The 14,557-nt window shown below is 32.5% G+C and overlaps 2 protein-coding genes across 8 annotated transcripts; both read left to right on the top strand.

Moving 5' to 3' along the window:
• Window positions 1-5,568: 5,568 nt before the first annotated feature.
• LOC140954163 (RPM1 interacting protein 13) lies at window positions 5,569-10,957 on the top strand. Of its 5 annotated transcripts, none has more exons than XM_035060230.2 (6): window positions 5,569-6,158; window positions 7,678-7,764; window positions 7,865-8,318; window positions 8,431-8,655; window positions 8,764-8,958; window positions 9,400-9,740. In XM_035060230.2, exons 1-6 carry the CDS (start codon window positions 5,793-5,795, stop codon window positions 9,522-9,524), a joined length of 1,452 nt encoding a protein of 483 aa, XP_034916121.1. In that variant the 5' UTR covers window positions 5,569-5,792; the 3' UTR covers window positions 9,525-9,740. The 5 variants fall into 5 exon arrangements, with proteins under 5 accessions (XP_034916121.1, XP_073263516.1, XP_034916118.1 ...); XM_073407416.1 differs by adding an exon at window positions 6,326-6,803 and having other exon boundaries at window positions 6,019-6,158; window positions 8,431-8,958; XM_073407415.1 differs by lacking the exon at window positions 9,400-9,740 and adding an exon at window positions 10,840-10,957 and having other exon boundaries at window positions 5,570-6,158; window positions 8,431-8,958.
• Window positions 10,958-10,999: 42 nt separating this feature from the next.
• Window positions 11,000-14,486, top strand: LOC118050024 (uncharacterized). Of its 3 annotated transcripts, none has more exons than XR_004687789.2 (8): window positions 11,000-11,139; window positions 11,244-11,456; window positions 11,590-11,781; window positions 11,861-12,061; window positions 12,179-12,259; window positions 12,672-12,792; window positions 13,560-13,694; window positions 13,798-13,890. XR_004687789.2 is itself a non-coding variant. In XM_035060232.2 (8 exons), the coding sequence occupies exons 1-8, from the start codon at window positions 11,035-11,037 to the stop codon at window positions 14,059-14,061; spliced, it is 1,080 nt and encodes a 359-aa protein (XP_034916123.1). In that variant the 5' UTR covers window positions 11,000-11,034; the 3' UTR covers window positions 14,062-14,486. The 3 variants fall into 3 exon arrangements, 2 of the variants coding, with proteins under 2 accessions (XP_034916123.1, XP_073263518.1); XM_035060232.2 differs by lacking the exon at window positions 13,560-13,694 and adding an exon at window positions 13,988-14,486; XM_073407417.1 differs by lacking the exon at window positions 13,560-13,694 and adding an exon at window positions 13,988-14,486 and having other exon boundaries at window positions 12,179-12,258; window positions 12,656-12,792.
• The last annotated feature ends 71 nt before the right edge of the window (window positions 14,487-14,557 follow it).

Below are 14,557 nucleotides of genomic sequence, written 5' to 3' on the forward strand. Positions count from 1 at the left end.
CTCTCAACATCTTAATTTTTTATTGTCTTGTTCATCTTATATTTTCTTTTTTATCTAATGTATTTTTAATTATTTAAGTATTGAAAATCTTCCTTGTAGTAGAGCATTTGCGTATATTTACAAGTGACATATAAGTTTTTTCATCTCTCATGATTGATAACACAATAATAAAATCAACTTAATTTTTTTTACTTCACTTAGCTTTGATTATTGACTAAAAGTTGTATGAATTTTTTAATAGAAAAAAAATAAGATAAATTTTTTAATTTTTTTTAAATATATTAAAATAATATTTTTTATTTTTAAAAAATTATTTCTAATATCAACATGTTAAAAAAATTCAAATATATATATAATAATTTTAATTAAAATAAATTTAAATTTTTTAAAAAATATAATTTCAAACATGTTCCAAACGAAATATTAAACCCATGGACAAAATTAGCGTGCAAGCAACGCGCATTATTGCCGTGGACAACGTCATGAAACCAAGGCATTAATAGCGGGAAAACCGTCCGAGTTTGCACATGCATGCTGCCGTCCTTCTTTCTCGAGCACTGGAATTTATTAAATTTTTGAATATTTTAAATATTTTTGGAAGTAACTTTGTGAGAAAGATTCTCTCATTGCTGAAAGCTAAGCAGATTGTATAACGTGATTGATTAATTAATATATAATATGCTCTATCGATATTGGATTGTTATTATTATTATGTCCCCTTACTATTATGAAAAAAAAAATAGGAGCATAACAAAAATTATTTTCTATTTAATATTTTGAAAATAAAAAATTTATTTATTTATATATATTTATCTTATTTTTTCAATCAAATATTTTTTTTTTATTTGTATCATCTCTTCTTGTTTTTTTTAGAATAAGAACCACACATTAACCTTAATTATCATGTAAGAATACAGGGTGTGAGATATGAAGCTCGAAGAGAAAGTTTGAAGAGAACTTTTAGCCCTTAACATTTTCTTAATTATTGATGCACTGTATTTTTTTTTATATAGAAAAAATTATTTTTAAACCAATTTATATAATTATTGAAATTAAATATTCTTCAATATTATTTATATTGATAAGATACCTTCAAAAGAATTTAATATTTTTTCTTAACATTACATCATTAGTTAATTAACAAGCCTGGATATTATCTTATAATTTTTTTGGGATTGTGGTGGAGATTATTTTTTAAATTTGATTTTTACTTGGAGATATATTAAAATATTTTTTTAATATTAACTTATCAAAATAACTAAAAAAAAACATAATAAAAAAATAAAACTAATTTTTTTTAATTTTTTTTTATAATATGATTCAACTACAGTTCCAAACAACACATGCACCAGGGAAGACTCGGTGTTGCGGGAGGGAAAAGTGGGGAAGGGGTTTGTTGAGGATGGCATAACCAATTATCAGTGCAGATGATGCCTCTGTAGATGAGTGCCATTAGAGGGTTGGTGAAGCTTGGTGGGCAGTAGCTCTCGAATTTATTTATTTTTTTTTTTATTTTTTTTTTCCTTCTACAATTGCATCATTTGGAAAAATAAAATAAGCTTGCAAAGCCCACAGAATTCTTAGAAAAATTAATGCCACTGGTCTCTCTTCTTCTTTTTCTTTTTGTTTTTTTATGGTCGATGGACCACCTACGGTGGTTGGTGGTGGTGACGCCACCAACCAAAAGGCCGAGAGATGCATTTAATCCCGACCTCCGTCCCTTAAGCCCATACAGACAACGCAAGGCTGTCTTGTTCATACGCAATGGCACATAAATAGGATATCCGAGGGAAGAACATAAATTAATTAAAGAGAGTTTAATGCATAGCCGTGAAACCCATATCAATTTTTGGGAAAATAAATTATTTTTTTAAAGTATTTTTTTTATATTAAAATAATATTTTTTATTTTTAAAAAATTATTTTTAAATCAATATATTAAAATAATTCTAAAATATATAAAAAAAAAATTATATTTTTGAAAAACCAGTTTATAAACATTCCCCAGTTAGAAATTTAAACAAATCTAGGTTTTGAAAAAAAAATTTTGATTAATTTATTCAAAAAATTAAATTTATAATCATTAAAGGACTTAGTTATATTTTCAAATATGATGGATTAAGTTATAATCAAGTTCAAATCCATTCCTAAATATTAATTTATTACCCGAAAGATTCCAATACTCTATTTTTTTAAAAGGATCTGTCAATGCTTATACTTACATGAAGAGCAAGTGTCCCAAATCCTAAGATTTGAATGGAGATCTAAAGCAAGGCAATGTTTAATATTTTATTAAATCATGATTTTTAAAAATATTTTTATTTTAAAAATCCCATCAAGTCAATAACTTGATTGTCAAGAAAATATCACGAGCCAGACCAATTCTAGCTCAAAAAGAAACGTGGACTTTGAAAAAATAAAAAAGACTTTGATTGTTTTTTTGTTCTTATAACATACGTTGAATTTTTTGTAAAGTTTATGAATACCTTTCTAAAATTTTAATTTCTTGAAGGAAAACCAAAGAGGTATAGGAAAAATTACAAAGATGTTTTAATGAGAAAATAATGATTAAGTAAGTGTTTGGGAACGCGGTTTGTTAATTTTTTTTTTACTAAAAATTATTTTTAATACATTTTAACATAAAAAAATATTTTAAAAAGTAATTATAACTATATTTTTAAACAATTTAATACGTGATTTAAATTATTTAAAACATGTGTAGGTATGTTGCATTGTCTGATTATGTTGGTGGCTCCTGTCTTCTGCCCACCACCATCAATCCTCCATTATTACATCATACCTTGATAAATATTCATGGACCACTCGGGATTTTTCCTCTTAATGGCTTCCAACCAGAAAACAATGAAAGCTTGGGGCCATGAGCAAAGCAATGTGCATATGTTTGGTAGCAGTAGCCTCATGTTGCTGTCGGCTAATGTTTGAAAGTGTAGAAAAATTATTTCTTAGGGTGTTTTTTTTTTAATATATTAAAATAATTTTGTTATTTTTTTAAATTTATTTTTAACATTATTATATTAAAATGATCTGAAAATATTAAAAATTTAATAATTTAAAGTAATTTAAAAAAAAAAAACATTTTTAAAACCTAAAAATAAAAAAAAATCCTGGCAGAGAAATCCGATGCCATTATTCTCTATCTCCACATCCACCAGCCACCTTCACCCTAACGGGCATGAACTCTTTTCCAGGTATTTCCACCGGCACAGAACTGATGTCTTGGTTCCTGGAGCTTGAACGCAAAGTGAAATTAAGGTAGTGTTTGGAACGTGGTTGAAAATATATTTTTATAAAATTTAAATTTTTTTATTTTTTTATTAAAATTTAATACGATTTGTACGTTTTGATGTGCTGATATTAAAAATAATTTTTAAAAAATAAAAAATATTATTAACATACATTTCGGCATAAAAAATTATTTGAAAAGTAACCGCTACCACATTACCAAATATACTTTGAGCGTATTCGGCAGTGTGGTAACGGTTGCTTTTCAAAAAACTTTTCGTGCTGAAATATATGTCAATGATTTTTTTTATTTTTTAAAAAATATTTTTGACATCAGCACATTAAAATGATCCAAAAAATATAAATCACACTTAATTTTAGTAAAAAAAAAAATTAAATTTAGAGGGAACATGGTTTAAATGGCAGAACCCAGCTTGTCTTTTCGAGCGATCCATTTCTTGACGCGTTAGTGACACGAGGATTCCTGGGATTTTATCACTCAGAGCCCTGTTTAATTAGATATCGTGATTTTATCACTCAGAGCCATGTTTAATTAGATATCGTGATTTTAAAATATGTTGCGAAATTAGCAATACCCGTCAATGGTTGATCGAATTCCCTTTCAATGTAATGCTTGAGTGATGATGCATTCACGACAAGCCTACCGTGATAATTATTATTTTTTAAAATATATTTTATTTATAAATATATTAAAATAAAATTTTATTTTTTAAAAAATTTTATTTTTAACATTAAAATATTAAAATGATAAAAAATATTAAAAATTAAAACAAAAAAAACCTAATTTTTTTTTAAAAAAAACATGATGATACCGCAATGCTACATAATACCTTAGTAGCATGCATCATTTCAAATCGTAGCTAGGATAAAAAAAAAAAAAAATCAAGGCTTTTCTTTCCAACCACAATTTCAATGATATCATTACCATGTAAATAAATAGTTAGTCATTAATTGCTTGGATGTTGATGTATGATCATTAATTATGTGTTTAGTATTGTGATATAAATTATTTTTTATTTAAAAATATATTAAAATAATTTTTATTTTTTTTTTTTATTTTAGCACATCAAAATCTTAAAAAAAATACTAAAAAAAACATTAATTTGAAATTTTTTTAAAGCTAAACACACTCCAACATAATTTCAAATGAAAAAAAAAAGGAGGAGGAGGAAATAATCAAACCCATCGGACTAATATTGATCGCAAGATAGATCTTGTGATGTTGAATGAACGTACGAGGCCCAAGCTCAAGTATGAATGGAAGGCATTGAACCACCATGGCCCATTACTAATGCATGAAAGAAAAAAGATTTAGAAACAAAATCACAATTGTAAAATTAAAGAAAGGATAAATGTATTATTAATAATAATCAATCAAGGATCCCATGATGATTCAAGTAAAAATTAATTAAACCCCGAATTATCATAATATTATTTATAATATGTAGTTACATTCATAAATAAATCTGTTTAAAAATAAATTGAATTACCTTGTATTATAAAATTGAACTTGTAAACAATTTATAATTCAAAGTGATAAAACATGAAAAAAAAATAAAGAATAATATCAAAAAGCTTTGTAAATATTTTAAAATCTCACAAACCATTTAAATTCAAGTTATCCAACATTAAAATGTGTTTTTTTTATTATCCAAAACATAGAATATATAGACAATAAAAATAAAATTACATATTTTTCTTATACTTAATGTTTCTCGTAAATTAAAAATACAAAAATTTATTTATTTTATATTTTTATTTATTTATATTATTAACTTCATAGTAACTAAATAGTATTTTATCAATATGTCTTTAATGTTCGCAATAAAAAAAATACTCCCATCAAGTCAATAACTTGATTGTCAAGAAAATATCATGAGCCATACCATATCTAGCTCAAAAATAAACGTGGACTTTGAAAATATAAAAAAGACTTTGATTTTTTTTTCCTAGTTTGATCACTTGACCATTCTCTGTTTCTTTTAAGAGAAAAATTAAAATCAAAACCCAACCAAGAAACAGTAACAGTGGACAGGACAAAAGTTCTCGCCGTTCCAAACAGCACCAGAAGTTCAACCTAACTAACCACTTGCCTGGAAAAAGTCTCGTGACGCACCTAGACCGGGTATATTACAACGTAATCCTTATAGTATAGAAAAATAATCAAAGAATCCTTATAGTTTTAGAAAATATGTATTTAGTCCCTATATTTTAAATTCACTTATATTATGGCCCTTTTGTCAATTTAGTTTTGTTTTTAGGGGATATGAGTGGTATTGCAGATTTTATTTAGGGGTGCGAGTGGAGTTTTATCTACACCTTTCTCCCTTTCTTTCCAGCCCTCTTCCAACCTCCCTCCCTTCCCTCACTCACTCTCTCCCCCTAAAATAATAAAAATAAAACTCAGACTCTCACTCTCTATTTTCTAATCCCTCTACACTTGAATTGGGGATTTCTAGATTTTGATCAGCACATGGTAAACGTCAAGTCGTTTACACAAAAAAACCCTCAATTTTGCCCTAATTTACAATGGATTCAAATTCTGTTGTGTTCGACATCAGCTCAGACGAAGAGCCGGCGATTGAAGAGCCCAAGGAGTTCGACGACGATTGTAACTGGTTGACGGAGCTGTTACGGACCGTTGACAAGGAGAAAGATGATTCTGACGAGGTTGTGATTGTCGGGGAGTATAATCCGCCGAAACCTAAGTCCAAGTCAAAGTCGTCGAATCAGGTGGCGGATATTAAGTTTGTTCTCGATGGTGACGATGATGATTGCGTTGTGTTGGGCGGTGATCCTGATAAGCCGGTTTCTGCTGCTGATGATGTCTGCCGGAACGAGACCGATAGTTCTGACGACGGTGATGATGTTCTTGTTGTTGCTGAAAAAGGCCAGGTAATTCCTTTCTTTTTTTTAAAAAAAAAGTTAATGTGTGTAAATAAGATGGATTTTTTTATGTTAGGGTTCTTGTGTGTTTGAGAGAAATATAATTATGTGGTTTTGTTGGCGACGAATGGTGTAATTATTGTGTGTAGGAAATTGTTGTTGATTTTGTGTTGCAGTAATGTGAAGGTGGAGGATGAGAAATTGAGACAAGTAAGGGGATATGAAAGTGCAACCCCACTGGCGATTTTACTATCAATTTGTTGTTTTTGAATGATGGTTTGTGCTGCATTCATGAAATGTTGGGATGATTATTGTTCTGTTGGAAGTGAAGGATTAGGGCTGGATTCTTTCAAGGAAGGTGAAAGAAAGGAAATTAAAATACATGAGCTATGGCGAAAGCCTCTCGAGCCTGTCATGAAGGGAGCTTCTAAACTGATTATTTGGGACTGCCTCACCGTTACTTAATGCGATAAGGGGTTTAATTGAGAAAATTACATTTCTTAATGGTTGAGCATTTGGTTTTGGTTTTGAGATTATTCATGGAATTTTGGTTAATTTTGTTCATGATATTCACTTCTGTGTCGCATGCAATGCAAGTTGTGTGAATCATTTAGGGACTTGGTTGGAGGTTACTTCTGGCCACTATATGTTCGGGTTCGTTCCCTGAATTTGTGTTCATTTTTAACATGTGAGAGGTTTGTTAACAGATTTGTAAACTACCCTTGGTGGGTGTCTTTTTATTCTGTTTGTTGCTCATGTATTACTAGGCCTGACTTGTTCCTGGAGTTGTAATTTGATGTAAGACAGTCAATTTAACAAGAGGAATTATTCTTCAAGTGCGCTGCTTTGTGAATAGTATTTATTAGTAGCATCTGAAAAAGTAATTGAAATTTCTTAGGCTGCACAATTGTGTGATCCTGCTGGCTTCGCGTGCAGCATTAGAACTGTGCTGCACACTTATAAACAGAGGTTTAAAGCCTGTAATTTATGTTAATTTAGTTTGCATTCATTCATTGAAAAATAAAGTATTGCGCTCACTTCTGCACATACGCGGGATAAATAGTTGTAAAGCTTGAATGCTCAGAAAAATAAGAGCTTTTGGGCTATCAGATTGCCTATGACTATATATTAAAACTCTTAGAATGTAGATAACCTCAAGCTAGGACACAATGGTGGAAATCCAACTCAACATTAAGCCTGGAAATTACCAAAATCAAGACTTGTGAATGAAGAGAACATAAATCAATGAAATCAATTTCTTCCTAACCTAATTAAATGTGAAAATATGGTGTAAATCTGCTGATATGGACTTTGAAAACTCTTTAGCAGGCCCTCATCTGCTTAAGAGAAGAACTCTAAATGTTGTGCATAATCCATGGATTTTTACTATTTGCTGTTAAACAGTCAAAATTTGTCTGCTTGCAGTCTGATAATCTCTTTATTTTGGTAGCCCTAAATCCCATTTTTCCCCTGTTTGGGCATGAAGCTGGTGGTACTATTTCTCTGATGCTTACCTTCCTTTTTGCAGGTTGCATGTCGAGACTACCCTCATCCAAGACATCTTTGTGTTGAATTTCCTTTTGGTTCTACTCCACATGAAAGACATTGTAACCTGGCAAGTTTGCTCTAAACTCTTCTGTAAAAGCCAAACATCAACTCTTTATAGTCAATACTTGCATTCTGCTTTTCTGATTTCTGTGTTTCATGACATGCAGTGCCACTGTTACGTTTGTGACTCACTTGCACCATGTGTGCACTGGGGTACAGGTGTCTCTACTATTGACCATTGTCATGCCACTGATAAGCAGGAGACGTGGAAAAATCAGCGTAAAATTTGTAGAACAGGGAAAGATGTTCCAATTCCAGTTTCAAAACTTCATGACATTACTGTTCCAATGGCCTTGCCCCTACTTAACCATGTAGCATCTCTAGATATTGTACCGCATAATCAGTCCTTGACACACAATCCTATGCTGCAGAATCAGGTTTCCAGGATACATCCGATCCGTTCTTGCTCCTCCTCCACCATCCCAAATATCATCAGACGCCATAGAAGACGCCAACCAGGATGTGTTCTAGGCGGAAATAAACACCTATCTCGCTCAGTTTCACAACAAGCACTTGGTGTGCGTACTGATGTTCAACGGGATAGACATCCTAATGCCTTAGGTCAATGTCCCATCTAGTACAATGTATAAAAGGCCGGGATTTGATGCGCATGCTTTGGGTACAAACAATCCAACACATGTATCATTGAACATGAATTATGCTCCTGCTTCAGGATATGCAAGGAATGTTGCTCCTCTGGCTACATCAAAGGAAAGTCCCTCTAGTATGCATTATGGTTTACCCAATGCAAATTTTGAATCACATACATACCAGAGCTCCCCCCAGCCCAACATGGGCAGTGTCATTGTAAATACCATGCCTTCGAGATCTGAAGTAGGCAGTCAACCTACCCTGCAGTCAAACGATGGCCAAAGTCTTTATCAGCTTGGGAATCAAGGTGAAAATGATGCAGATTCGTTTTTTTCTGATTTTGACTTTTGTCAAGTTAACAACTCAAGCCAAAGTGATCAGGGAGCTTCTATTGAAAATATTATTCATGGAACAGTGTCCAACAATGAGCCATCAACTGTTAAGCTGTTAAATTCTCAGTTTGCTGAAATTGAAAGCGCTCAATTCCACTACAACGATCATGAGCTTGTTGATAGCTTTTTTTTAAACCAAGCTGTTCCAGTGGTTTCAGATGGTTTTGTGCCTCATGATCTGAATGGCTTTTCTCCTGAACGTCCTGCTATTGACACAGGTATGCTTTATTTTGATGAAAATTTTTGGAATGATCCGACACATGTTTAGCCATGGCCACTGCTTGTCTTAAGAAAATAAGCATGGATGATTGTTGCCGCTAATGTTTCACAAAATAAACATAATAGCTGTTATTTTTAAGCTGATTGTGTAAAATCCTTCTTGACAAAAATTGTACAAAGTGGCTGGCTGTTATGTGTTCTTGTATTTATGAATCCAAATGTTAGATGAACAACTCTGCAAATTTTCTCTCACTCTTTTCCCCTGGAACCTCTATGTTGGCCTCCATCATTTCCATCTATCCATTTTCTGCAATTCACGCAAGTCCAAGAGCTGGTTGTCTATCTTTCTTCAGTAGGCTATTTGCAGAACGCTAGAAGTATTGATGTTGCAATGTGATGAATGGTTATCAATCCTCGGCTGTTGGTAACCATTGATCCAGATACAGGTGCTGTTAAGAAAGGTCCGATATGCGCAGGGCTGGGTCAAGTATCAGTCTGTAGAGAGCCAGAAATGGTCTTTTATTTCCATAATCTGCTGTTGGTCACCAATGGTCGTCATGTGTGAGAAGCCATGGACTCCGCTGACAGTGATAATCCCCTGTAGCGTATTTTATTTTACTGGAAAAGAACGTAGCCTTGTTAGTTATGAAGAAGCACTATGCTCTATGGTTGGTTCCATTTTATCGGCCTGAGAATTTTCACCAGCATTTCCTTAAACATTATGATCGTCTTGCCTGAAACCATGGATGGACTTGAACGAGGTCCTGACTGTTTTTCTGGATATGATGATGGACTTGAACGAGGTCCTGACTGTTTTCCTGGTTTGAAGGGTAACCTGACTTAATTTAATTTGTTTTAATTTGTTTGTGTTTTTTATTTAATAATTTTTTTTAAAAAAATTATTATTGGGTTGAATGAGTATTGAGTATTATAATTTATTTTTTATAGAGTTCTAATGGTTTTATGATTAAGATCGTAGCTTTGACAAGTTAATCCTAGATTGATTTGTTTTCATTTTAAATATTATTAAAAGAATTGTTTTGAAATATTTTTAATTAAATTATGTTTTTACTAAAACATATATTATTAACTTCTAAATATTTTTTTTTAAACTTTAAGATCTGAATGCTAGATAATAATCTAGTATTTACTAAATGTGAAAAATCTAATTTTAACAAAAAAAAAAAAACTGAAACAAAAATCTGTGTCCCACAAGCTGCCACGGTTTAAATGATGAAAAGAAAGGATTTTTTCTTCCATAATTGGGTCAAATTTAATTTATTTTCTATAAATAATTATTTAAATAAACTATATTTATAATTTTCATATAAAAAAATTAACAATTCATTGCAGTAAAATCTTAAAACCATAGGTGTTAAAATCTATACAGTTTTCTTTCAAACCAACCATCTACTAAAATTTAAGTGATTTATTTGATTAACTCAATTATATATATATATATATATATATATATATATATATATATATATATATAAAATGTTTTCTAAAAATTAATCCAAAGTTGATCCTGGACTTTAATCAGGTTTGACTCCATACCAAGTCAGATAATTACACTAAAAAAACAAGGTACTGTTACTCGACGAAAGACATTTGATTAGAGATATTTTGACTCGGGGGAGTCCATTGCAGTTTTAAAATAGTAATTATTGCAATTGAATAATACTAAATATTAAGAAATATAATTATAAAAAACTTTAATAATACACATATAACATGAATTAGTAAAATCTATATATAGATTCCGAAATAAGATCATGTGTATTTTGAAGTTTTTTTTTTTTTTTTTTTTTGTATTTTTACTATATACTTCTTATTTATTTATATTCAATAATAAATAAAGTTATTGTAACACCTCTTAGGTCTCAGCTTCCGAAGCTTCATGAAAATCTCCGTACTGGCTGCGTGCGTGTGTGCTGATAGTATAAAGAAGAGAAGTCCATCACCCTAGACTCCCTCTGGAAACCACGAGACAAAAACACAAACACCTTTCGTGTTTCAAGAAACGCCGACGGCAGTCTTTCCTTCTCTGAGTGTCGTAAACAGCAATTAGGGAAATGGCGCTATGGATGGAAGCAGGGTCAGAACCCAAAACAGAGAGCGAGATTGCTGACCTCCAAGCCATCTCCGCTCTTAAACACTCTACTGCACTTGAACTTAAGGTAATTATTTATTAATTTATCTCTTCTTCATCTTTTTCAAGAATTACTGCTATTATTTTTATTTCCGTTCAGATTCTTGAATGCCCATGATTTTTTTTTTGAAGGAGAAAGGTAATGAATATGTGAAGATGGGTAAGAAGCATTACTCTGATGCTATCGAATGCTACACGAGGGCGATAAACCAGGAAGCTCTTAGTGATTCTGACAACTCAATCGTTTATTCCAATAGAGCCCATGTGAATCTACTGCTCGGAAATTACCGGCGAGCTCTTACAGATGCTCAGGAGGCTATTAAGCTTTGCCCCACCAACGTTAAGGTAGTTTTTATATTTGTTGTTGTTATTATTATTATTTATTATTTTTATCTCAAGTCCTTCCTTAGCTTGCTTTATCTTCTGGAAATTGCTTTGATGTTCTGGTCTGCTGTGAATCATCTGGTTTAATTACTAGGCAATGTATCGAGCTGCCAAGGCATCTCTGTCATTGAGTTTGTTGGTGGAGGCAAAATCTTTTAGTGAGAATGGACTCAAGCAAGACCCAGATAACGAAGAACTGAAAAAGCTTGCCAAGCAGATAAATTTAGTGAAGATGGAACATGATAAACGTGAGGCTGAAGTTTCAAAGGCTTTGTCAGAGGCTAAGGTTCCATTTTTGAACTTTTAGAATGAATGATGAGCTGTAAACGATAGGTAACAATCTTTTCTCTACTTCAAATGTTCAGGACCTACTTTCTGCCATTGAAGATAGAGGGTTGAAGGTGGGGAAGGCAATGTTTGGAGAACTTGTTGGATTGAGGAAACCAGTACTTGATAAAAATAAAATTCTTCATTGGCCGGTTCTTCTTCTGTATGCAGAGGTTATGTCCAGTGACTTCATTGAAGACTTCTGTGAAACAGACATGTTTTCGGCCCATCTTGACATGATATCCATTTTATTAGCATTCTTTGTTTTTATTACCATATGTCCTATTAATTTGCATTTAATGTTCCCCGCCCTTGTATATATATACTGCATTATATGATATCCTTAGCTTTCAAACATGTTCTCAGAAAGTTGTCCGCCATTGCCATGGGATACAGAAAACAATTATACCCGTGAAGCTGTTGAATTATACTATGAGGTAAGCTCTTTCTAGTCATAGCAATGCTCACAAATCATCTCATTTGTTATTCGACATTGCAGTGTTCTATCAAAGATTTAATCATGATCCTCTTGCTATTGTGCTGTATGCAGAATAATCTTATGTATTAGGGCTGCTAATATTGTGTTTGTTTTGTGTGCGTATTTGGAGATAAGGCTGCTTATATTTTTAAACTGCTAATTATTTTCAAACATGATATACCCCTTAGGCGTTTCGAGTGCTACATACTCATTATTTTGAAGTAATGTCCAGATCATAATGATTTAGAGAAGATTATCTGTCCGAAAGTTCATATACATCAGACTGACAATATTATATAGCAGTGGGTTTCATATGTAGCTTTGGTGATGACTTTTTACTTCATTTCTAATTACTGCTCTTCATTCATCAGGCTGGTTCTGGAGTTCCTTTATCCAAGAAAAAAATTCTTCATTACCTACTAGATGGGACATCGGGTGCCAATGTGGAGAGTGTTGATGAAGAGAAGGACACCATCGAAAGTCATGGTTCAGGTATCATAAAATTTTCTAATATTCCCTTACGAAGACTGTTCTTTTCAAGCAAGTTGATCACTTGATTTTGGTTCCACTTTCCAAAGAGAAGGGGATTGCAGCCACTCTATACCTGCTGTATTTTGTTGTTTGCTGTTGCTTCTTAGTTATCAGTTCCATGTATGCTGTGGACTGATAACTTCTGGTATGCCAAAACTGAGGTCTTCAGTTGGGGGTTGGGATCAACTGACTTGTACCAACAGCAATCATTTAGCGGTTTGTTCCTTCTGTCCTTGATAGAAAGGAGGGCCTCTGTTAAGCATGTGGATTGTGTTCTTTAGTTTCCAACATTCTATGTTATGATTCCCTAATAAGCATATTCACTGAACCAAATCGAATGGAATGACATGTCACCCTGTCATCAATGTTAGCCAAATACGAATAGTTTCCTTTAAAATCATGCTAGCCAACTGCATATGTTGACTCTGTCACGGAATTTGTCAGAAACCATTTTATTGTAAGAATTAAGGAATGGTTATCTTTAGAAACATGCTAGTCAAGTGGATTATGTTGGCCACAACTGTTTTATTGGAGGAATTAAAGAATGATGCCTTGAAATGTTGAATACTGTGATACTAGATAAGTTATTAGGTGCACCCGCTTCACCAATGGCTTCATTCTCTAATTTCAAGTTTCCTTACCTTGAAACATGCTTATTTTGTTAAGACTGATGATATAGGTTGATGTGTTATTATTTAATCAATTTGGTCCACATTCACAATCGTTAGCTAGCCAAAACTAAGGAGGTTGAAATCAAAGAACCTCTGCTATATAATCAAAGAACACGTGCTATATACTTGCCAGTGGAAGTACTAACTGTCAAGGAGTGAAAACTACAAGGAACTAGCTAACTACTGGTGTTGGTACAAGTCATGTTTCTTTTGACCATTTATTTCTCATCAACATGGATTGTTTTATGTATTACCCAGGTGAATGTATCTAAACTTCTTCTGTTTAACTTTCCAGGAAAGGGCTCTTCAAAATGGGTAAAAGTAAATGAAAAGAGAATGCTTTGTGATGTTTTGAAAGAACCTGACTTCATAATCTCTGGGATCCCAGGTCTGCGTATAGGTTCCTGACAATTTTTGCGTGCATAAGTGCAGCCATTTCATTTCCATTTCGTTTTATTTCTCTCCATTCAATTTGGTATGTGCAGTTTTTTATGTCGTTTCAAAACGCTCGAGCTTCTATAAAGAGTTCAAAGCTGGCAAGTGGTCTCTTCCACCATGAGCAAGTTGTGTCTGGACGATAACTAGTGACACTGGTTTTCAAAGGTTGTCGACATCCACTAATGAGTCAAAGCAAACTACCTCGATGGCACCTAGTACCAGCCACAATTTCATTGTTCAGGATTATAGATGTAAACCAACCATAAAGTATCACTACCGTCAGCAGCCCCAGCACCGTGTCTGGAAAAACAAGGGTGTCATGTATCAACTGTTCAGGCTATCATGCTGCTTAAATTTCCTCGTATCAAACCATTGAAAATGAGTACTTATTGCTTATTTTATATGGATAGCCATTAGCCAGTGCTGAAAGCGCTTGAAAGATGTGTAATGAGCCTCCTTTAGCCCAACTTTTGCTAGTCCACTGTTGTTACACCATTTGCAATTGTTATTTATCAATATATTGACCCATATCTCTTTTTTTGCCTCTCCCTTAAATGCAACTCCAACTAATTAAGTTCCTTGGGAAAAAAATGGAAAATCTTGCCTTTTTTTTATGG

Source organism: Populus alba, chromosome 2, assembly GCF_005239225.2.
Source record: "Populus alba chromosome 2, ASM523922v2, whole genome shotgun sequence".
Classification (NCBI taxonomy): Eukaryota; Viridiplantae; Streptophyta; class Magnoliopsida; order Malpighiales; family Salicaceae; genus Populus; species Populus alba.